This window comes from Chiroxiphia lanceolata, chromosome 4, assembly GCF_009829145.1.
Source record: "Chiroxiphia lanceolata isolate bChiLan1 chromosome 4, bChiLan1.pri, whole genome shotgun sequence".
NCBI lineage: Eukaryota > Metazoa > Chordata > Aves > Passeriformes > Pipridae > Chiroxiphia > Chiroxiphia lanceolata.
The window spans coordinates 23,794,896-23,819,634 of NC_045640.1; the positions used below are offsets into that span (position 1 = coordinate 23,794,896).

At 40.6% G+C, this 24,739-nt stretch overlaps 1 protein-coding gene across 10 annotated transcripts in view; it reads left to right on the forward strand.

Moving 5' to 3' along the window:
* Positions 1-24,739, forward strand: part of TBC1D1 (TBC1 domain family member 1) — a 115,309-nt gene that overhangs the window by 10,102 nt on the left and 80,468 nt on the right. Inside the window, exon 1 of one of the 10 annotated variants that reach the window (XM_032685965.1) lies at positions 21,267-21,426. The exons of the other annotated variants lie outside the window; for them this stretch is intronic. Coding sequence (XP_032541856.1) covers positions 21,397-21,426 — 30 coding nt within the window. The 5' untranslated portion in view covers positions 21,267-21,396. Of the gene's footprint in view, positions 1-21,266; positions 21,427-24,739 lie in introns of those variants that run through there. 10 annotated transcript variants of the gene reach the window in all.

Below are 24,739 nucleotides of genomic sequence, written 5' to 3' on the forward strand. Positions count from 1 at the left end.
GAAGGAGCTGTTTGTTAAAAGCCAGTGAGTTGGCATGAAGAATTTAGCATTATGTTGCTGCAGCTTATGTTCAACTTCAGAAGAAACACATTTTCGAAAATGGACTTTTGCAGTCTGTGTGACTCCTGTGCTGGCGCTCTTGTTTCTGAGGACTCTTTTTTTTCTATTTTCTTCAGCTCTGTAAAAGAGACACAGCAGTACAGAGAGGTTTATTCACAAAATTTGCATGTTCATAACAACTCTTTACCCAGCCGTGTTGGACATCTAGATTTTTGTGATATTTTCACTTCATCTATTTTTATTTGAAGAAAACCCAACAAACATCTGAATACCAATTATGATAACATTGTAAACTGCAAGAGCCACAGTTCTTTGTATCTGCATATATAAATCTGTAGCAGGGCTTTATTTGACAAAGAGATCTCGGAGTAAGTAAAGTCTGACTGAGTATTTGAAGTAGAAGGTGCTTTGTGACTTTGCAAATAAGTTCTGAGTATATCCTCATCTTAGGATAAGTAGAATAGAACAGGGCAGAAGTATGTCTGCAGGAGAAGTAGAGTAGGAAGGTTAGTGTGTTAAGCCAAAAGTAAGTGAGTAGAAGACTAAATAGTGAAGGCCTTTGAAAAGGAGGACAAGCAGCTTGAATGTCATGCAGACAGAGGAATAGCACTGGAGGTGGTAGAAAGTATAGAAAGCCAGGAATGGTTGGGCTTTTTAATATCAGCATTGCAGGTAGACTGCAGTCCATTAACGCTAGTTGTACTCCTTTATATGTACAAATTGAGCAAGAACATGCATCTGATTCGTGAGGGGTTATTTTACTGTTTAATTGAAAGAATTTTGTTAATAGGAAATGATTTTTTGCTGGGTAATATTTCACTCAGTTCTAGAGTTGATGGAGGTGTGGGAATTGCATGCAATGCTTTTCCTGAATGTGAATGTTGGTTTCATTGTTGCTGCATTACCAGCATATCCACTTTAGAGAAGAAATCAGTAGATAGGTAATTAATAATAAGTGATGTGAGGATTCTTTGCAAGGAATTCTTTGTTCTGCTCCTCTTTAGCAGTGAGAGAAAAGGCAGTGCTCCATTGTGGTCTTTGTCTTCACTCTGTAGGATCTTCTGTAATTATTTCTGTTGTATCATCATGGCAATGTATGGCACACTTTCCCTGATGAGCAGCAGTAAGTAAGGAAGGATGAGATGACATTATGAAAAACAAGCATGTGAATATAGAGATCATTCCACTCAGTGCTAAAAGGATGGGTTTACACTGCCTAGGGAGAGCTGCTCTATGGATTACAATCTTCTTTCTAAGCAGATTTGTCAGACATGGGATCTGGAGCCTGCCTTCCTTCCTTCTTCATGTATAACCTCAGTAAGTTTTCTTTAGTTACAGATAGTGGAGTTTCTTATCCCTTCACCCTCATTCTTTGGAGGTTCTGATGGGGCCTCATGATTGAGTAATTTCTGCCTGAGGGTGGGGCTGAAGCATTAACCCATATTCTTTGTAGGTGCTCAGGAATGGAGCAGGATTCAGTTATATTGCCTGAGGGAGCTTCTGAAGGCTACTCATAGGTCATGAGGCTTATATATATACCATGATGAGTAATGGTGGTGGAAGCTGAGGAGAAATTAACTCTCCACTAAATGTGCTTACAGGATAGTACCTTTGTCATAAGAATGCAGCCTTGTGGAACACCTTGGCAAGAGTGCTTGGGTACTGTAGGAGTGCGATGGCTTAAATGAAAACATATGTGCTACTAGCCTCCATATCTCCCCAGTAACCTCTGGTCTGACGTTTGTGATGCTATTATCACTGTTGTTATTGAAAACTATATACTTTAAAAATTATTGGCATTTTAATCTTACACTTGAGAAGTGGTAGTTCTAAACTGGAACTGTAGGTGAGTGCCATTTCCTTCCTGAGTTCATTCTCCCCAAACACAGCATTGCTTTGCTTCTGTAGGATGCCTTGCTTTAGCACATGGTTCGCTACAAGGAATGAAAGAGAGAAATAACGAGAAGCTAATGGCATACTGTCACATGGTATCCCTCTCCAGCAGATGAAAAGTAGCCAAAACATTACAGAGGAAGAGTAATTTCTGTTCTTATTTTCAGTTTGGCAAAATAATTCCAGACGTCATTATGTTAATCTTTCTATGGTGTATGGAATGATTTGTTTTACTTAGATATGTTTTATTTTACTTGATGTATGTTTTGGCTGGTAAACAGAACACTGGTCACTAGTTTATCTGATTAATGCCCTGAGCTAGTTTAGATTTAAGGCAAGTTAAGGTTGTACTGTCCTTTATTATACTTCTGTATTTATTGTAAATAAAGAATAACAGTCCTAAATTTAATGGTTTTACATAAGTCTGAGACAAAGAGGACATTCAGTACCTCAGCCTTTTCCATGTCCTGTGGGCCTGCTCCATTCAGCAGCAGGCCCACATTATCCCTAGTCTGTGTTTTGTCACCTACAAAGCTATAAAAACCTTCTTTGTTGCCTTTGACATTCCTTGCTAGATTCAATTCCAGGTGGACTTTGGCTTTCCTAACCATGTCTTTGTGTGCTCAGACAGTGTCTTCATCTCAGGTTACCTGTCTCTTCTTACACCTTCTGCATTCTCCCCTTTTATGTTTGAGTTTTGCTAAGAGCTGCTTGTTCATCTATGTGGGCATTTTTTTCTTGGTCATTTGGATGGACTGCTCTCGAGCTTGAACGAGGTGATCTTTGAATAACAACCAATTTTCTTGGATCATCTTCCCTCCAGGGCCTTATTTGATGGTGCTGTTTCAAGCTGATCACTGAAGAGGCCAAACTATGATCTTCTGAAGTCCAGGGTTGTGATCTTGCTTTTTGCTCTGCTTCTCAGGATCCTGAACTCTACCATCTCATGGTCACTGCAGCCAAGGCTGTGCCTGACCCCAACAAGCTCTTCCATGTTGATAGGTATGAGGCCCAGCAGAGCAACTCATTGATCACCTCCTCTGTCATTTGGGCCGACAAGTTGTTATTGAGGCTCCCTGAGAACTTGCTGGATTGACTATGCCCTGCTGTGTTTTTCCTCCAGCAGATATTTCAGTGGTTGAATTCCCTCATCAGGATCAAGGTCTGCTAATGGGAGGCTGCTTTGAGCTGTCTGTAGAGTGCTTCATCCACCTGTTCTTCATGGTCACGGGGTAAAATAAACTCCTGTATGCATAGTAGAAGTCAGCAGACAACACTGTCACCTTTTTTCCTCAGAATGCTTGAAAGTTTCCCCTTTTTTATTCTGTGATATGAACTGGAGGTTCAGGGGATTTGAGGGAAAGCCTAGAAACTTGAGCTGATGTCTTGTAAGGAAAAATATTTCTGTGACATTATCAATTAACAATGCAGAACTAGAGTATGAAGAAATGTAAAAAGTTCAGCTCCAATTTTTAAAGGGTTATATTTCATTGGGGTGTTTTTGTTTGTGTGGGTTTTGGTTTTTTTTACCCCCAAGAGTCTGGACACAAGTTGTCATAACAGCCTGTAATATATACTTGTGTTTACCAGAGCAGTTAATGCTATAATGGCAAACACTGGGTAGAACTGTTCTTTTCTGCTCAGAGAAATATTGCCTGTGATTTAAAGAAGGATCACAGCTGCACAAGACGAGCACAAGTCTGTGTGGTGCTTCTGAATCTTCTCTGTATAGTCATCCATCAGGGACAGCTTTTGGCCCAGGCAGCTGCAGGAATGCTAGCATGAGAACAGCAGTGCAGTATGGTTGCAGCAGACTGGGACACCTGCTTGAGACCTGAGCCTGCTGATTGACTTTGCTTGTGCCAAATCTGCCCCACAGCAGACACAGATAAGCCCCATCTCTTTACACTGAGGTACTTACTGAAATGTAGCACTTGCCCTGTTGTTGAGCTGTTTGGTTACAACGGTGATTGGTTTTTTTGACAGAGGTCTTCGGGGCTTTTTGCCCACCAGTTGCTTTAACAGTTACTATGCTTTTAAACAACCTTCACCTACTTTCATGAGTTAAAATAGCTTATGCACTTAAGTAGATCATGCTGTATTACCTGGAATGCAGCACTCTCTTACATGTTGTTTATGATCTGATTATGTGCTGAAGAAGCTGGTTTCAGATAATCAACACTTAGCTCTCTGTGAGGCTGCACAGAGCTGATCTTGTGAGTGAACTTCACATTATTCATCTATAAAAGGAATGGCAGAGGCCCAGTGAACTCACTCCAAAGCAGTTGTTGTGAGGCTTAGCTTCATGACTGACGATTCTTACACAACGAGTTTTTACATTAGACTCTAAGATAAGCCTTACTAAGTATCTCCTTTTTAATACCACCATTTCCCTTTCTTAAAAGAATTCAAAGAAGATAATTTTAGAGATAGAGGTGACCTTTTTCTACTGTATTTTACTGCTTGATGAGTCTAGGGAGATTGAAACATGATTCTTCTTTTGCAAAAGCATAAAACACTGAAACAAAATGAAGTAACTGGACTAATGTCAGTGCAAGTGAGAACTTAATTTGGCATTTGCTGCCTGCTGTTCTTGTGCACCTTTGGTTTTTTTGATTGAATCTATGTAATTGTAAACTGCTAACACTGCTTTTTGTTTTAGGACCCTCCTGTCTCTCAAATGCTAACTGAAGAAATTAATGTAAAAAAGGAAGGAAAAAAAATCCAACAGAACAAATGAAAAACCAAATACATATTTGTGCACATACACAGTCCGGTTTATAAAGTAGGTCAAAGTTTAGCGGTGTAAATATTAATAGACTGTTCTGGATAATGCAAACAACCAGCTGTGCTTTGGATACTCTCGCAATTAATCAAGCTTTATAGGCATCTTGAGCCTTCAGCATAAGTGTGATGACACCAGCTCTATCCTGGGATCTCCTCAAAGGATTTATGTATGTGAGATCTTTTCTCAGGGAACTGTAGTGACCCTGTCCCTAGCAGCATTATTCCAAGCCTTTATGGGGCTCTTGCCAGACCCTGGAGTAACTTTGTGACATCCTGCATCACCTAAATGCTCCTGTGTTCACCCTCCTTTTTTAAGAAATATTGTGTGATTTCTCTCAACTGCATGTGTGATTGCCACATGTAATACCAGTGCTGCTTCCTGACTTAAAGTCATAGATAATGTCTGATCAAGGAAGATAAAATTAATCATAGGGTTTGTAAAAAAAGTTACCTATCCCCACTCTTACAGCAGCAACATAAAAATTGTACTTTCTTGTGATTTCTCTTCTTACTGTGATTTCAGCAGTATAATAATCTGTATCAGGTGACATTGTCCATTTTCAGCTTACATAATACTGAAAGTACCTGTGTGTTACTTGTGATGTCACATGCACTTTACTTTAGGGTCAGAGTTCATGGCAAGGTTATTTATTGTTCCTTTTCTTTTTCTGCTGGGGACTGTAAGAGAAATACAAAACAGTGGAACTTAGGCTAAAACATAATTAGTGGATTTGTGTTGGCTTCTCATCTGGCTACTAACCATTCCTGTTTTCTTACAAGGTCTGATGCTTGTGGTCTATGATGTCCAGCACAGATAACTGGAGCCACAAATGTCTAAGTATCTTCCAAAGTTATAGGAGAGTTTTCTTCAAAAACCTACTGATCACATAGAGAAGAGCTTCTTTACATATCTCCAAAGAGAAGCTCACTCTTAACATCTTAACCTAGTCTGAGTCAGCTTTTGGTGGCCTTGTACTCTCTGGTTGCTGATTTGCACATTCCCACCTTTTCCCCCATCCTTTACACTGTGGTATCATTCAGTGAGGTATTTCAGAGCTCTTTAAATATTCCAAAGGAATTTATCAGAAAAGTGATAAAATTTCAATGAAATCAGCATCCTAACACAATCTCAGTTTCATGTGCACCTTTGTGAGAGTGAGGGGGAATCAAGGCCATGCCATCTAGAACACAGGGAAAGTTGAGCTTTGGGTCCCTGATTCATTCTGTTTTAAACTGCAGTGGGGTTTTAGTTCAAGTGTAATATCTGCTGGTACACTGAGGAGATCTAGTAGCTGTCCTCTATCAAAAGAGACAGTTTTGTTATTCTTTTCTCTTGTGATCTATCCCTTGGTGTACATTCCCGGTGTTTTCCCTTGTGCTGGCATTGATGTTTGTGTAGTAGCTCTGTGTTGAACTGCTTTAGGGCCTAAGGTAAATAAAAATTAATTTCATTCTGCTCCAAAACCAACTTGATGCACCTTGATAGATCACCTTAAATTTTTAAATGTTTTAAATGTTTTGTCAAATTTCAAGCTGACATGAATTTGGAAACTAAAGTGAATATGTAAAGTAATTCAGGGCAAATTTTTCCTGGTGCTTTCATAGGTAGTGGAAGTAGAGTGCACCAGGAATACTCCAAAGGGATTGGGCTGTGCAGCAGGAAACCTGATGTTCTTTCTTTATATAATGACGTAGATCTTAAAAGTAAAACTATGAGGATAGAGGTGCACAGGGAGGCTTTCAGGCTTCCTTGACTTCTGTACACAGAGCCACCTAGACAATATGTCACCAACTTTGAAGTCTGTTTTGCTAGCATTGTGTGAGAAGAAATAAAAGGTGGAGTAGCCTTACTCTAAAAAGACATAAACATAAAGGAAACAATCTGTGTGCTAGTAAATATCTTCTTACAGTCTTGTGTCTGCTGCTGTTATGATCATGGGAATGGAAGGCTTTTAGTGCATTTCCATTATTTGCACCTATTTATCTTAAAATTACTAATGAGCCCGCCCCTGAGGGGTTGAATGTGTTGTGAAATACTGTCATGTGACAATTTCTCAATTTTTGCAGCTTCAAACTCACTATGGCACTAACTTTCTGGTACTCATCCTGTGCTTTATTTATTTCATTTTTGCAGCTGGAATTATTTCTCTCTGCTCTGCTGAGCAATACCCTCACCAAAAAATTAAAGTAACCTCTGTGACCAACTTCTTAAACTCTTCTAGAGTTTGGTGGTGCTGTATTCTTCAAATTTGATTGAAAAACTCAAAGGTTACTTAATGTGAAAGATGAATGTAAAAATTTGAGAATTTGGTGAATCCACACAGTTCTCAAAGTAGAATGTGGGCCTTCAATTGAGAGACTATGTCTATCCATGCGTTACCCAAGCACTAATATTATATTCCTCAGCTTCACAAGTTGTTACAAATACAGAATAGGTCACAGCAAAGTTATTCAGCTCACCTTACTGTAGCGTAGTAAAGTCTGAGCTCTGCAAACACTCTGGGTCCCCTCATCGCCTTCCAGCCTAGTCAGTCCTACAGCTTCAAACAAAGGCACAGCCAGCAGAAAGTCCTGGGCAAATAAAAGAAAAACCCAAACCAAAACAAAAGAGTTGTGCCCGTGGAAAAGTTCCGAGTGAGAAGCAGGATGAGTGCAGAAACCCAGTAGCATATACAGAATTAAGAGTTCAGAAAATACTATTTTAATATAGCAACATTAAATATAAGCTGAATGCACAGTACTATAAAGAAAAATAATTAACGATAAAGGAACTCCAATGTATTTGCTGGAGTTACCCACTGCTGTGGCTTGCTGAAGTTAGTTTAAGACTAGAGGACATTTGGAAATTTGAATGTGCCTCACCGGTCTCCAAAGACAAGTTAGAAAGTCTAATCTATTACCATTCAATACATGGTTTTATTTTTGTTTAATTAATTAACGCTCCTAAGTAATATGAAGTATGCACAGTTGTGATATTTTTAAATTAATTTTGTGGATACATGGTGCAATGATAGTTGTATGCAATTTAAAACCTGAAAGCATATATTAGAGAGGAACAAAAAAAAACAAATCCAAAACCCTGCTTTGAAAAAGAACAGTTTTTATTAAAAAATCAGTCTTACCTAATAAAGTGCTAGCTTCTGTGGCTCACAGTACAATAGCATGTTGAGGACAGTGTAATTAAGTTAGTGAAATGTGGGAAGATAGCTTTTGTCAAATACAGTAATAAACAAAGGCTGTATCATGTAGGTTAGTACAATCTCTGCCGACAGACTCAAGAGCAGTTCTGGCACAAATCAGATTGCAGGACTGGGTCCTACATCAGCCATCTTTCCTCAAGACTCATAGAACCAAAACCCTTCTATTTTCTGTGCTTCACAAGTTTATTTTGAAAGCTTGGGCTCACTCGGAACTACTTAAAAATGGACATTCTTGTTCAGGCAGTTGGATTTTCTTCTTTTCAGGTTCTAAAATGGCCCTAAAGGACAAATGCAAGCCATCCACATTAAAATATGAAGATGCCAATTCAAAAGTTATGATACTGAGAAAATCACCTTCCTGAAATAGCTCCTTATTTTTCCATGCAGGCAGCTTTTCAGTTAGAGCTTTGCCTTCCCTGGGCTGACATTTATACTGTGCCCCCAAGGTCATCAGATGGGGGCTCTTTGACTGTAGTGGAGCAGAAAACCAAAGCAGAAGAGGCACATATAACCGCTGTATTTACTTTAGCAGTACAATCTCCTATCCTGTTATATGTCAAAGTGAATAATGGCAGAAAATCATTGTCGTAAAATCAGTGCTTTCCCTTGCCCGATGTAGGCATAGTTGTTCTGTATTTCTGGTTTTTTTACCCTCTCTGTGGACATCAAGTTATGGGAAGGGCTGTGGGAAATATTTTCCTAAGGAATGATTTGTGTGACTGGACAAATACAGGCTTAAATGGATATGTGTGTCTGCCCTAAAGGTTGATCATCGAGGATCTGATACAAGGATTGAGTGAATAATGCCAGTTTATACTTGGTTTGTCCTTTGGTATGAAATTGCTAGTTGATGTGGACTTCTCCTTTCTTTCCCACCCTCCCCCCACTTTTCCCAGAGTGACAGTAATTGAGATGTATTGCTGGTCATAAAAACAGCCTCACTGCTGGTAATTCCTCATGCATTGGGTTAAGTTTGATCCTTCTGCATAACTGATTGAATGCTTTTCATTTGCAAGCTTCTTGTTTCAACCTTTAAAAGAACCTCACAACACTAACTTCACACATGCAAAATGTGCTTAAAAAATTGCGTTCTTTGTAATCCTGATGTATTGTGGCTTGTTGAGTTGCTTTGTTGGTTATGTGCTGTGCTACTAATCATAACATAAAGAACTTGCACAGAAGGAGAGAATGAAAGTTGAATTTTATAACTCTTAATTTGATATTTCTGGAGGCAACATTCAACACAAAGGTGTAAAATAGAGCTTGCAGCTAATATCTGCTAGTATATTTTACATCTAAATCTGTGGCTAACTGAAATGGAGGTGTTTCTTTGAGAGCCTAGAAAGCTCTCAATAAATCTTATTTCTGAGTCTTTGAAGCTGAAAATGTATATGCCCTTTAAATTATAGAATATGCTGAATTGAAAGAGACCCACAAGGATCCCCTTGATCAACTAAGTGGGTTACCTTGTCATAAAAGGAAATCAGGTTGGAAAAACAGGACTTTCCTCTCATGCAGCTGTACTGGCTGTGACCAATGACTGTGTTGTCCTTCAGGTGTTTTTCAATACTTCCCAGAATAATCTTCTCCATAACTTTACCAGGCACTGAAGTGAGACTGACAGGCCTGTAGTTTCCAGGGTCCTTCTTGCCCTTCTGGAAAATCAGGACAACATTCGCCAGCTTCCAGTCAGCTGGAAGCTCTTCAGGCTCCCAAGACTGTTCAAAAATCATCGAGAGAGGTTTTGCATTGGCATCAGCCAGCATTTTGAGGATTCTGGAATGAATCCCATTAGGCCCCATGGATTGCAGGGATCCAGCTGGAGCAGCAGATCTCACCCAATTTCAGGGTTGACTGGGAGTTGATCATTCTCACAGTCATGGTCCTCCAGCCCAGGGCACTGAGACCCCCTTGGTCCGTCATCTGTGTTGAAGACAACACAGAGAACAAAGAGACAAAGAAAGTGTTCAACACCTCTGCCTTGTCTCTGTCCCTGTTTGTGAGGTGACCATCCTCATCCTGTAGCGAGCCAATGATATTTCTATACTTCTGTTGTCATTAATATATATGAAAAAACTCTTTTTATTGTTTCCCACATTTCTGGTCAGCTTCAACTCCACCTGAATTTTCTCCCTACAGCAGCAAGCAGAATCTCTGTATTCTTCCCATGCTTGTAGATACTTCTTGGTTAGCACCTAAAATATCTAATACATTATTCTGCTTGTTTTTATTCTCAGATTTTTTTCAATGACACTTATGTTGTTCATATAGGGAAAATTAATTTCCAATATTTGTAAGATTTTTAATGAAACAGAACCACTTTTAAAACTAGACAACAAACAAAATTAGAATACATTAACATCAAGATTATTAACATAGTTGATTCAACTCTATTGTTAGGAAAATTGGGTTTCTTTCCTTGATTAAAAATGCAAATAGAAGTACGACATGTCTGTGAAGCAATAGTGTACTAAAGTCTGAAGAACAAAGTGCCACTCATGACTTTTGTTTCTCTGTGAACTATGAAAACCATGTCCTAATGTGCATCTCCAAGTACAAATAGCTCTGGTCCCTGCAGAGTTCTCTAACTGAAGCTGAGTTCAGGCAATATTTCTAGTTGTGTTATGATGTTAGGGCCACCTCAGTTTGACCTGCAGTTGAGCAGCAATGAGATACTGTAATTTTCCTTATACGAGTGCATATTTCAAAATGACACGATAATGGGCAGTGATACACTGGAATGAGGCACTCTGATTCCCAAAGCAGGACTTTGGATTTAGGAGAGGAAGCAGTTTCTTCTGCAGAGCTTTCTGCAGTATTTCTGCTTCTATGGAGCACTGCACAGTAACATTCCTTCCAATAACATTTTCATACTTAGTCAGACCCTTAGGAAGTTTTTCTAATTGCAGGAGGCAAATTTCATCATTAGGGATTAGTCCCCAGAGACCTAACTCCTTTTGTTCCCCCCCTTCCCTTCACACGTTCGCAGATTCACAAGGGTTTAAGATGAGGTGTTTAAGTGCCACTTAGTGGCTGTCCAGAGCAAATGTAAGGTACTGCAAACAGTCTCCACAGCTTTACCTCATGATAGGAGAATTCCTCACCCTATCATGTTGATACTGAAGGATTAATCTAAAACTGGTTGAAATCAATTAAAAGATCCTGGTGGGCTTTCCATAAGAATTTCAGTACTGTCACTCCTATTTTACTTTTTTTTCCAAATTGTCCTATTGAAGTTCTGTTTGGGTTCTCCTAGTGGTTTTGGGGGTTTGGGGGGGATTTGGATTTTTTTTGCAATATTTTTGTAATAAATGCCTAGAAAAGTGTTGGAACAAGTTGGTATTTTACTATGCAGTACAAGAAGCACCAGTAAGTAAAGTCTGTAGAAGTGTTTCTGGAGTTTATTCTTAGGTATTAAAATTCACAAAACAAGACGTGCTTAACTGGGATGTTTGCCATCAGCCCATGTTCTGGGATGTTTCAGTTCCCCTGAGTAGAGTATCAGACAGATGTGAAAACATTAGCTCTCAGTCATGTTGTGAGCCTACTATATGCTTGTATGTGAATAAGGACAAAAGTTTCTCTTCAGAAACTTGTGGGGCTTACGGATGTTGTTTACATGTATGTTACTAACTCCATACTGAACTAGATACATCCAGGGAATAACAAAGCTCAGAGTGCATGCACTGGATGTATGCAGGCTTCCTCTTTAGTGGGACAATATCTTCAGTGGGTATTCTGCAGGGAGTTCATGTACTGCAGAAGGCACGCTTCAAGTTTTTCTTTAAAATGAAGTTGTCTTTTTTTATCTTCTATTTCAGTTTTTGTGTTTAATAGACTATCCATGTGCCAGCTAGGATTGGAAAAGTCAGAAAGGTTTCCAGGAATCTCAAACAAACAAAACACAGATTTCTATTACATTTCTTATCAAGTTACAGAACACAGACTGTCAAGGTCTTGGGATAAATCCCTTCACACAGGTTGAGACTATGCACTTCCAACAAGCCATATAAAAACTACATATATGACAAATTTTCCTTAGCCGGATAACCCTCAGTGACCTGACTTTTACATGCATACACTTGCACAGGCATGTCAGCCTGTTCTGGAAGTCTTGATGCCGGCTTGAGACATCAGCTGAACTAGACTTCCAGGTCATTGTCTTAACTGGAGTTGTGAGTGAAATCAAAGCACATGTATGGGGATGACATTGTGAATCTACAATGAGAGAATGTAATATTTGATTCTTATTTTTTAAGATCTTGCTGTTTGGCTGTATATTACAGCTTTTTGCATGTTAGGGAAAAAACTGGGAAAATTAATTATAGCTGGCCTACATTCTACTCATTAATTATAATTGAAACCAATGGGACATTTGAGAATTTAATAGGTTCTGGATTAAAAATCCTGTTTAATATCTTTATTGATGGTCTGGATGAGGGGATAGAGTCTACCATTAGCAAATTTGCAGATGACACCAAGTTGGGGGGGAGTGTTGATCTCTACTGGAAGGCAGGAGGGCTCTGCAGAGGGACCTGGACAGACTGGAGAGCTGGGCTGATTCCAACAGGATGAGGTTCAACAAGGCCAAGTGCCAGGTCCTGCACTTTGGCCACAACAACCCCCTGCAGCGCTACAGGCTGGGGACAGAGTGGCTGGAGAGCAGCCAGGAGGAAAGGGACCTGGGAGTTTGGATTGACAAGAAGCTGAACATGAGCCAGCAGTGTGCCCAGGTGGCCAAGAAGGCCAATGGCATCCTGGCCTGGATCAGGAACAGTGTGGCCACCAGGTCCAGGGAAGTGATTCTTTCCCTGTACTCAGTGCTGGTGAGGCCACACCTGGAGTACTGTGTCAGTTCTGGGCCCCTCAGTTCAGGAAGGATATTGAGGTGCTGGAGAGGTCCAGAGAAGAGCAATGAGGCTGGTGAAGGGGCTTGAGCACAAGTCCTATGAGGAGAGGCTGAGGGAGCTGGGGTTGTTCAACCTGGAAAAAAGGAGGTTCAGAGGAGACCTTGTCACTCTCTACAACTGTGAGGTTGTAGCCAGGTGGAGGTTGGTCTCTTCTCTGAGGTAACAAGTGACAGGATGAGAGGAAATGGCCTCAATTGCATCAGGGGAGGTTTAGATTTTATATTGGGAAAAAATTCTTCACTGAAAGATTTGTCAGGCATTGGAAGAGGCTGCCTAGGGAACTGATGGAATCAGCATTCCTGGAAGCATTCAAAAATATGTGCACATGACACCTGGGGACATGGTTTAGTGGTGAACATGGCAGTGCTGGGTTAGCGGTTGGACTTGATGATCTTAGGGGTCTTTTTCAATTAGGTGACTCTATGATTCTAAAAGCCCTGCTCAGCTGACTTCTGAGGTTCACTTGTTCTTTGGGTCTTTGTGCTTGTGAACTTATTTAAATATGTGAGCTCAGACTCACAAGTTGCAGTGGTATCTGAACTTACCAGATTGGTTCAATAAGAGTTCACATGTCCAGCCTGTCTGTCCAGCTGTGTGCAGGTTTCTCCTGGAATGCCAGTGTCCCTTCTTGGTACTAAGAATACCCAGGAGGGAGGAAATGGCAGAACTGAACCCATGATTATTTTGTTGTAACTTTATTTTGTATTTATTTATGTATTTCAGTAGCTTACCTCATGTCAAATAATATTTTGGGTTTTGTTCCTGAAAATATGCGTGCATTTCCAAATTTTACCTAGTCCATGAGTTTTACATGAAATGATGCAGCTATCTAGCATTCTTTGTGATAAGATGTGGTTAACAAAACCTGTGCTGAGGGACTGCATTTGGTCTGCGTGGATCTCTGTTTGTGGATAGCTGACTCAGCATGTAAGGGCTTCCATTGTTCTGGCAGAGGAGCGGAAGCAGAGTCAGCACATGTGGCTGAAATGTGCACTGGTGACTTACAGTAGTATATCCTGAGCCCTTTGAAGCAATGCAGCTTTATCAAAACCACAAAAGAGCCATAAGGAGAAATCCTGCATCTGTATTTTAAAAGCCTCATATTGTGTGTTATATTTCACAAACGTTTTTCAGCATGTTTTTGAATTGGCTTAAAACAACTAAATGTGGAATGTTGTTTGTAATGAAACCTGGAGCTGCAAACTTCTGAATGGAAAGCCAAGTGATTCATGGGGAAGTGTTTTTTTCAGATTGTTAGTGTTTGAATCTTGATTTTAAAGATGGTTTATTGCCATTTTGTGGCTTTTGTTGTTACTGAAACACTATATGATTTAGCCAAAAATATAAAAAATCACAAAAGCAAAAGAGCCCTCATCATTGGCAAAGATATGCTCAATGGGTTAATAAACCCTGAGAAGAAATGGAAGGGGAGACATAAGAAACAGTAAATTAAAAGTGTGTGCAAGGCAACATTGCTGATAAAGCTTTCCACTTTCAAGAGAGCTGAGAAGGAATGTAACCAGCAGAACAACACAGATAAAAATCCTAGATAATTTAATAAAAAGGCAGATTTATATGCATCATACAAAATTACTGTACAAGCAAATTATTATATTAGTAGGTTCCAGTGGTATTCTCAATTTCACATTACAAAGGAAATATCTAGGGAAGGACTGTGCTGCAGCTTGTAATCAAATGGAAGGCTGGTGATGAGAAGGGTGGTCAAGGGCTGGGTGGGCAGCAGAGTGCACTTCTTAATTGACTGCGAGGGGCTGCTGCAGTTCTCAGCAGGCTGCTGCAGTTTTCCCGCTGGGGTTTTGTCCAAGAGCACCAGAGCAGGGAGTCTTATGATATGAGGGCAATGTTACAGAAATTAAAATTTCTTCAGCTTGATTCTGGAAAAGAACAGGACAGTATGGTATTTGTTTCCTCTCTTTGTTATCTATGTTTAAAATGGATAAGGATATAGTACCAACTTGGCTGTGATTTTAGTGGGGGCAGGATTGGATCCTTCTCCAATGAATAGCTTTTACACACAGATGCTTGTCATATGTGAATTGCAATGTAGTTCCATTGACTGTAGGTAAGTTCTGGACCCTACACTTACTGAGAGATAAACCTGAATGGATAGTTTTTATTTTTAAGGTCTTTCCAGCAAAACCAAGAATATTTTGGGTTGAGGGTGGAATGCGTAACAAAGTTTTATTTCAACTATTGAGGTTTTTTTCAGTTTACTAAAATGGATGTTCCTTTAGAGTATGTGAACCACAGTAAAAGTCCATTAGAATCTGCATACTGTCTATGGAGATTGTGGCTGAATTAAATTATGAGAAATCAATGCTGTTAGAAATCGATTTATTAAGTAAATTGTGGAGAACTGAGAAGACTGGCTACTTTTCATGGCTCTTCATACTGTGGAACTCAGTATACTTTCCTAGTCTCCTGCTGTTGCAACGGAAGTAAACAAAATAATATGCCTAGGGCAGTGGGACTATTTTTGTATTTATAGTTAAATATGTAAACAAAGAGCTAGGATATAACTCTGTAAAATTAAGCATAAATGATTGCTTATTTTATATTACTCATTACTAGAGTGTTCTAAAAGGCTAAAGTGAATATGGACATCTTAACTAATGTGAAGTCCTGTTTAATGGAAATAGGTAATCACAGTATACGTCTCCCATAGCACATGGGGAATTGGTAAATTTATAACTATGTTTTGATTTTAACCAGTCAAATGTGAGTGTCATGTTCTGCTCATACTCTGTTTTTTCTCAACACTTTCTACATTTTTTTTACTACATAACTTATCTATCATTGGAAGTAGAAGTGTATTTAATTTTTTTCCCATTGTGAGGTAGTGCTTCTCCACAAAGGAAAGGAGATCTGTATTTAAATGAATTGTCTTTCTTCCCATCTAACTTGAGTTAATCATATAAGTTTCAAGATCAAGCTTTAAGTATAACCTTTAATTAATTGCATTTTGAAAATGCTTCTTAAACTTTAAGAGTTTTTTTTTTTCTCCTGAGACCTGTCAGTGCTTGCCACAAGGAAGCAGTGGGAGGCTGGGAGAAAACAGTGCAAAGTCCTTCCAGGACCAGGTATCTACTGGCAGGGGACATTAATGGCCTTTTGATTCTCACTTCTTTCACATTGCAGTGTCAGAGGATTTTTAAAATAAGCAGTCTTGCATCATTAATATTTTATAGTTTACCCAGTTGTGTCAGGGTGTGTGTGCAGGTGTGTGTCATCCCAGCATCTGCTGCTCTTTCCCCAGAGCCGCCTCAGCAGTCTGGGGAGCTCAGCTAAGTTATCCCTCAGCTTGGTGACACTGAGAAGACCAAAAAGTACTGCCCTGCAGGGAGGAAAAACAGGAGGCTTCCAGCTGCTTCAGCTACAGGCAAGACCTAGCTGATGATCTCAAGGGCTCGAACTGTGTGTTTGTCACTGCACATTGGGAGCATCCCCATTTGTTCTGAGCTCTGTGATCTGCTTCTGCAGTTTTCTAGTTTGCTCTGCCTGTGCTCCACTCTTCCTGCTCTGGTTTCACAGCTGCCAGAAAACCCTCATCACAAAACAGAATAAATGCGTGAAACCTCTGATGTCTCTGTGTGGCAATTCCCCACTATGCTCTGAGTTTCCCCCATTGCTCATTTGCCACGTTGTCCTTGTGGGTTTTTGGCATCCAACTATTCAGATCAAAGTGATCTCTTCACAAGTCTGCCTAGATTTATCTGCAGATTTACGTTGTGGTTTTTTGCTCATTTATAGAGATCTGGTCATTTGATCACAATTAGACCACTCAACGGCGCACATTTGACCTTGGTCAAATGCAGACATAGGATTATGCTTAAGTAGAATTAGTTAGAACCCATGGTAAAGTTTCTGACAGCTTTAAGTTTTATTTTGCTGTCTGTGGGATGACAAAAAATACGCAATCCAGCATAAAGCTTGCCAATCCAAAGTGTGCGCATCAATGTTTTTGGAATGCATCATGTTTTTTGGTCAGATATTGTACATCTAGAAGTGTCCTCTTTTCAGCTTCTCTTCCAGTAGCCTACTTGAAGGTAGAGCTGCTTTCCTCTCGGTCTAGATTCTCTGTAACACTCAACCTCACACACAGAGAGGTCCTTTTCAGGATGATGGGTTCCACGTGCTTTGTTTAGTATATTCTATGGTGCCTTGTTTAATTAAGGACTTCATCAAAACCTTTCTACTCTGAACTTTCTGAAGCAAATGCTAAGGGATTATCCATTCCATTCAAGATAACTGACTGATCATTGCATCATCTGCTATTACCCACAACTGCCTTATAATCCCTAGATAGACTATTTCAGATTTAAAAAAAGAATGTCTGAATACCTCCTTGTCCAAAACAGACCCACAGGGAAGAATCTCAAGGTAATATTAGCCAACTATCACAGAATATTCTAAGCTGGAAGGGACCCACAAGGATCATCCAGTCCAAATGCTAAGTGAATGGCCCATACAGGGATCAAACCCACAACCTTGGTGTTAGTGGCACCATGTTCTAGCCAACTGAGCTAATCTCGGGGTATACTAGGAAAGCTACTTCAGTCTTATGAGGTGTTTTATCATCTAATACTCTCATGACCTCACACTACTCGATCTAACCCAGACAGCACTTGCCCAAGAAGGACCTTGTTCTACTGTCTGCTGAGAAACATAGCCCTTGGGTTCTTATGCTGCTCTGCTACATAGTGTACGGTCACCTTTCCCTTCACAGATCCTGCTATCCCTCAGTCCTCTTGCCAAGGTGCAGGATCCCAAATGAGCCTCAGCACCTGGTAACAGTCTTGTGCTCTGACACTGAGAGAAGGGATGCTGCTGGTAGGAAAGAGGACAGATAGCCCATTACCAACACCGCTTTTCATTCCTGAGCAGAAAATGCTAATATCACTTGAATCAAATTATTTTAGTAATTACAAATTTTGTGGCCAAAAATACCATTGTATATAAGCTAAACCTACAGGAGATGTTTGGAAGGGCTCTGCTGCTGAGTCAGTGGCCAGCAGTCTGGTGAGGAATTGTTCTCTTCCATCTGCCACATGGGGAATGAATTGCATGTCATCTCTGGGCACTGGCCCAATGTCAGCATTTTGCATACTTGCTACTGGTTAGCAGATAGCCGAAACACTTCACTCACTAACAGTACTAAGGAGGTTATCCAAAACATTGTCTTCTCTGTTTCCACTGAGTATCTGGAAACCACCGAGAAACTCATCCTATTTGCTTTGTTGAAAGCTGGATTTCATCTCTAGCATGGGCAGTGGGCTCCTATTAAGGGGACTTCGCATTAAGGAGACAGCCACTGCCAGTCTGTGGTATTAAGTCTTGCTGTTGTCTTTCATGAAGGGGCTGGGCAGATCTGGTTTGGTGTAGTAGTTCAGTTTTGCGATAAATATTTTATTTTGTATTGAGAAAAAGGTTTGCTTACAATTTAGCCAAAGGAAGTAACAAAGCTCACTCCTTTCTTCGCCACATTATCTTTTCAGAAACCATCTAGTCAGGCTTGATTGAGTCTTTAGATAGGATGAAATCGAGAGGATTCATTAGTCTTTTCCTTTGGTAGATCCAGATGAATCATTTGTTGCATCTTGCATCAACAACAGCCAACGAAATCCTAATGAAGGGTGACAACTGAGTAATAAAGGTTAAAAATTGTGTGTGTTTTTAAACAAAGGCCAAATAATGGAAAGTGATAATTACTGTCAGGTATATTTTTTCTTGTACTTTTTCTACCTGAATTTGTGAAGACCTTGTTGGGTACAGGGAGGAAAGAGATAAATGAAACTTGTAACTGTGAACATGGACAGAGGGGATAATTCATGAGAAGAGTAATTGCCAAAACATGTTTAAATACAATTCAGAGGAAAAAGCTTTAAATGGGAACGGGATCTACTTTAAAACCATCACCAGAGTCAACACAGAAGCAACAGGAGAGGCCAGTTCTCAGGTAATACAGTTGTGGCTATACCCTTAATGCAAATTCTTGTGAGACACCATTTAGTGATGACATACTATAAAGACTCACAAAAATACAGCCATTAAACATAAAGCTGAAATCAGAGGAGAGTTAGTCAGAAATATTCCTCTTTTGAGTTAAAACTACACCCTCCTTTCTTCTTAATATTTCCTTATGTCTCTCATATCTTTTCTTATCTCCAGATGGCTTCTTTTAATGGAGAGCACCTTGTTGGAGGAAAAATAATTGGGGTATTTGTGTATGTGTAAATTTATGTAGGACGTCTCTAAAATGAAAAGGTCAACTTTCTGATGATGTAAGCTTTAAGTTGTGGCTTTGAAGTATTTTACTTGCTACTATTTAAAAACAGCCACAAATATCTTGCTAATACTTTCCATGATAACATGGAACAGTTCATAGGAATGAGGGTTTTGTTTTGATTTTTGAAAGATTAGATAAGATGGTGTCAAGTGCTACTTACTCTTTATGCAGTACAGATGTTATTCCCTGTCCTTGAATTTTTCCATTTACCTAAAATGGATATATAGTATTTTTGGAGAGATAGTTATCTACACAAGCCAAACTTAAAATACTTCCCCTCAGAGAAAGGGGAAGAAATAATTATTGAGAAATAACATTGTTCACACTCAGTGTTAGAAAAATGCAACGCTAATGCTGCCACTAATTAGTGGATATACTGTATAACAATGAGCAGCACGTAATGACGAGCATTCTGTCTTGCTCTTGCCCTCAGTTGCTTTATGAAATAAAAGCAGACCCAGTTCTGTACTTCAGATTGTAATAATTCCAGTGTTCTTGTAAGGTTCCGAGTTTAAAGCCCTGAGAACGGATGTCATTTATTCATGTATGTGCTCTATACATCATGAACAGTAACAGCAGTGATAATTTCTCCCTCTATCATGCCAATAAGCCTTTAGAGACCACTACCAGGATGGGTGTTGGTCATATTTATTGGGCTTATGGCTAAGAACATCTGTACAATCAAAATGTCCATGGCCACTGTCATAGTGACAGAGAAAGCCATTGGCCATCCTTGTGAATTATCTCTACTTTAGTCTGTAGAACGATAAGAAAATTAAACTCTACTCTCCTTTTATGAAAATCTGAAATGTATTTGTTACAGTTTTAATTTCAGAAACTGTTGCTTAGGTACAACCTGAGAAGAACTGCTTTTGTGTTGCCCCCTCAGCTCTCTTCAGCCCTTTACAGGCACAGAGCCAGGACTAGGGCACTCACAGTGCAGCATTAGGAGGTGATAGAGCCCTCTGACAGCTCACTGTCTTATTTGCTTTGTATAAACTAAACCTGGGATCATGCAGTCTGTGGCAGGGGCCAAAACTGCCCCTTTTCTGCCTCAGTGAGCTGTAAGATTGGTTCTCCTTCTCCCCAGCCCACGTGTGTGGAGTTGCTCTTTTCCTCCTGTTTTCATTTAATAACATAGACTAGTGGAACAGTGTCAGCTTTAAACCCAGAGATGATTCCACTGGCTGTAAGTGTTCAAGTATATGCAAGGCACTCTCCCAACAGAGTAGCTGTCTTGATGACTGTCTTTGGGCAAAGAGCTGAATTTGGCACTTAAACATCTAACTTTGAGCAGTTGAATTTTATTGCAAAGAAGTGCAGAACAGACTCTATGCTCTTCTGTTACGATTTTGCAAATCTAGTTCTTCATGTTGTTTCTATGAGAGGGTGGAAAATAAAGGGCTTTTTGTTTTGGGCCCAGTGGATTATTTCCTGTGAAATCCAAGCCTTTTTTTCTTTCCTAGTTCTGTGCCCTTCTTCCAAACTGAGGAAAATTAGTTGTTTTCAGGCAGCCCCACAGCCGCTGAGTAGGGGAGTGTGTTCACAGGCAGCTCGGCCGGAGCAACAACGGGAACGCGTACCTTTCCTGGCTAGGTGGCGAGAAACATCCCCTGACCTGCCGGAAACATGCGTCTACCATATAGGTGTTTTAATTCTCTTCTATGGCAGTCTGATTTCTGGAAGTAGAGCTGCTAGTGTGTGATGTCAAATACCACTAGCTAACACGAATGGCGAGCCTGACTGGAAGAGTAACATTTCACAGAGGTTTCAGATGATTTTTTTGAACGATCCTCTAATGTTAGGCATGACTTCGATGCCAGGATGTTCCCAGAAAGTTTTAGTTACGAATCCTGTCGTCAGCGCCGCATTACGTGGACGGGCAGCGCGGCGCGGCCGCGGGCGGGTGTCTGCGTTCCCGGGCGCGCTGCCGGAGAGTGAGCCCGCTCCCTTCCCGAGCCCGCTCCCTTCCCGCCCGGCGGGAACGGGCGTCCGGGCAGGGGCGGAGCGCGGCGGGGGCGGGACGCGGCCGCGGCCCCGGCCCTTCCTTTCCCTTCCCTTCCCATCCCGCGGCTCAGTCGGCGCCGCCACGGGCATCGTCCCCGGCGCGGCGAGCTCGCAGTCCCGCCGGCTGGGGCTCGGCCGTGGCCGCGGGGGAAACTCTGGGAGGCCGGGCGGGCTGGCTCCTCTCCCGGCGCATGAGGAGCGGCCGGAGCCGGGGATCGCCGGAGGCCGTAGGATGTCACCATTGTTCAGCTGGGTGGCCAAGGTAGGCGGCGCGGCGCCCGCAGCCCTCCGCGCTCGGGAAGTAAAGTCCAGCCTCCGAGTTTGCTGATGTTCGCGTCTAATTTCGAGGCAGGTCAGTCATCTCTGGGAAGGGAGCAGAGCCCTGCTGTATTGCTCAGGCAGGGAAAAGGAGGAGCACTCAAAGTGAGCAGTAAGTCAGGCTGCTTGCTATCAGACGTGGCTTGGGTTGAGGGTTAAAAGCGAAGCTGCGGGTCTGACCGACTTGTTCTACCGTGCTGCGGATCTGCAAAAGGGGAGGGCTGTAATTAAAACTTCACAGAAGTGCTCTAGAGAATGTGCAACAGCACTCCCACTGTTTGTTTTGGACTTTTTTCCTGATTTTTGTCATACTCTGAATTTATGAAGAAGAGTAAGCTAGCTTTTAGTGGGAGACTTACTTCTGTGACAGTGCACGTGTTTTTTGTGTGCCTAGGGCTTCTGTAATATTTTCCACTGTAACTATGAAACTAGGTATGGATGCAAAGCAGTAGAGATGGCTGAAGAAATCTAGAATATAGTTTTGTCTGATGTTTTAAAAAAATTCCAAAGTACCAGTCATTCTAAATTTTGCATGACCTGTAGATGATATTCTGTCTTGAGGCACAATAGAAAGGGTAGAAGAGGACAAGTGTGTGAAACAGCTTGTTGACGGGCAAGAATTGGGGAAAAATACTTTATTATAATAGCGCTAGACAGACCACATAAATCCTGGTTCTCCCTTCTGTTATGCCAGGTGTAAATGGTCCATTGCTTAGTTATTTCTACATCCCTGTTCCTGACTATTTAACAGGTGAAATACCTACCCTGGGAAGATAGTAAGAGGGAGTGCTTGATATGTGACTGTATTGCCTTTCTTCAGATTCTCAAATAGAAAGACTTACTTTATTCTGTCTTGAAAGGAGTCTGCTTAATTTTAGACATACTCTGAAAAATTGAAATGTATCCTTTCCTCTTTCCACTTGTCTTTTTTTCTCTGTAGAGCCGTCAGGTGGAATGCTTGTTAAAGTAGTTGCTTCTCTTGTGTCACTCTGGCTCTGCCTTGTGCATGACCTAAGGCCTAATTTGACACGTTGTTATCTGAGGGAATTATACCGATTGATTTCCATGCTGACTCTTATAAATGTGTCAGTCTCCTATACAGGTGGCTGCTGTCAAAAGATAAGTGATGCAGTTGAGTATGGACTTCAAGGATGCTATCTAGGGATGGCCCATTTCCCCCCCCCATTGTTCTCTTGTCAAGTGGACAAAGCAACTGGTCAGAGAGGAGTTAGTCTTGGAGGAGGTCAGAACTTGTAGCACATGGAGTTGGCTGCGTTTTTAGGGAAAAAGAAGCTGTTGCAGAAACACACTTCTAACTGCTTTCAGGAGTGCTTTCTGGGCTTTCAGAACTAATTATTTCAATGCTGATTCCTCACAAATGTTTAGTTTTATTCTTTTAATGGCCATTAGTTGTCAGCACTAATTTGGGAGGGAAAGCAAAAGCAGTGTACTTAGAAATATAAAATGAGGCTTGTTAACAAAGAAAGCTTTCCTGCCTGCCAAAATCTGATCAGTAAAAATGTAGGAACTACTGCTGTGGGCTTTCAACACAAATGTAAGCCTTTCCAGTTTTTATAAGATGGTGGCCCATTCCAAAATGGGGAATGACTGTGGGTTGTGGAGGGGGAAGGAATCTGGCCCCCTAGAAACAAAGCTGCCCCCTTGCGTGTATCACTTAAAAACGAGTAACCGCTTAAGTAACATGGGCGTTTAGTCTCACCATGCAAGTCCCCAGGCCTGCAGATAGTTACATGTGAAATAATTGACTCCCATGTGCTATAACATTGGTCCCTAGTGTTTGTATAAACATTACTTTTAAATACGTCTTCGTTACAAGTTTTTGCATGCAGTTTTCCCCAACTTGTCTCCTGCCTACCCAGAGGCTCCTTGAGGATGAATTTTGCAGGGTCATGGGACCTGTTCTGGGCTGGAGGATAAAGCCCTGCTTGAGTATTACATGGGTTGGTGTTGCCCCCATTGGCCATATGGATGCTGGCTAAACCACTGAATGATGACTCTGTGGATAATGAATTCTAAAGTACTAACTTGTTTTAGTCTCCTAAAATTATTTAAATAAAAAAGAATAGTTATACCTGTTTTTCCTGCACAGTTTGATACAAAGTCAGATAACTGACTTAAGGGAACCTTTGATTAAGCACCTAAAAACATATTTTCCTGAAAGTGTAAACTAAGTTTACACTGTTTTGAGTAGAAAATACAGGCACACTTGTAGATACACAAAGACTATCTATATTCAGTTTAGATCACTGAAGGAACTGTTACTAAAAGTAAAGTAATCATTGTGGAACTGAAATATACCAAAGCCTTTAGTGTCCAAAAAAAAAAAAAAAAAAGACATGTAGATTTTTAGATTTGTGGTGAACTTGCACATCGTTAATTCACTAGTGGGAGATAATAATACAGTGATAAGTGTTAAGAGTAATTTTATTTCTGTTTCCCTCATATTTAATACTGCTTTAGTTAAAAAAAAAGATCAGTATTAGTTGTTTACAAATTATTTAATTTTATAATGCAAGTTACTATTCAGTAGCAACTTGACAGAAACCACAGTTAAAGAATTGATTGCTAAAGAAATAGAAATAGTTCTTAGTGTAATAAATTGTATAAATAGAGATTTTCAGGTAGTTCTGTGGCTTATACACAGTGTGTCTTTCTAGTTACAGAAAAAGAGTACAATATATAATTTAATAGCTGTGTTTAGCTTCAGCTTTTTTTGTCTAAAGGATTATAAACCAACAAGGAACCAGTAAAGAAAATAAGGTAAAATGCAAAGCCAGGTTGCATTATTTAAATCAAGGTTTCTTCTATAATGATTTTGCTGCTAGGGATCAATCCACCCTGGTCAGCTGCCTCCGATCTTCAGGACAGCTTGTGGGTAGGGTATGGTCCCAGTTCCCTCTTGAGGGGAACTGAGAGCAACTGAGTTTGTCACTGGAACCTGAGGAACCTTTGAGAATGTGCCACCAGCACTGGCAGAAAAGGGTGGATTTGCAGTGTAGCTGTGCCCAGCTGGCTTGGACCTTGGGTTGAGAAGCGGATCGTTTGGATTTCTGCTATGAAAATCAGATTTTAGGGTATATTCACAATAGTTGCTCTGAAATTCTCAATAGCAAAAGAAGAAGTAAGTTTTTGGTTTTGTTTGGTTTGGGTTTTTTCCAAGGATGGCTGAGTCAAAACAGCCTGTGAGCTTTCCTCAGTTTGGGAAGCTCTCAGGCCATCAGCAAAGGAAGTTTCTA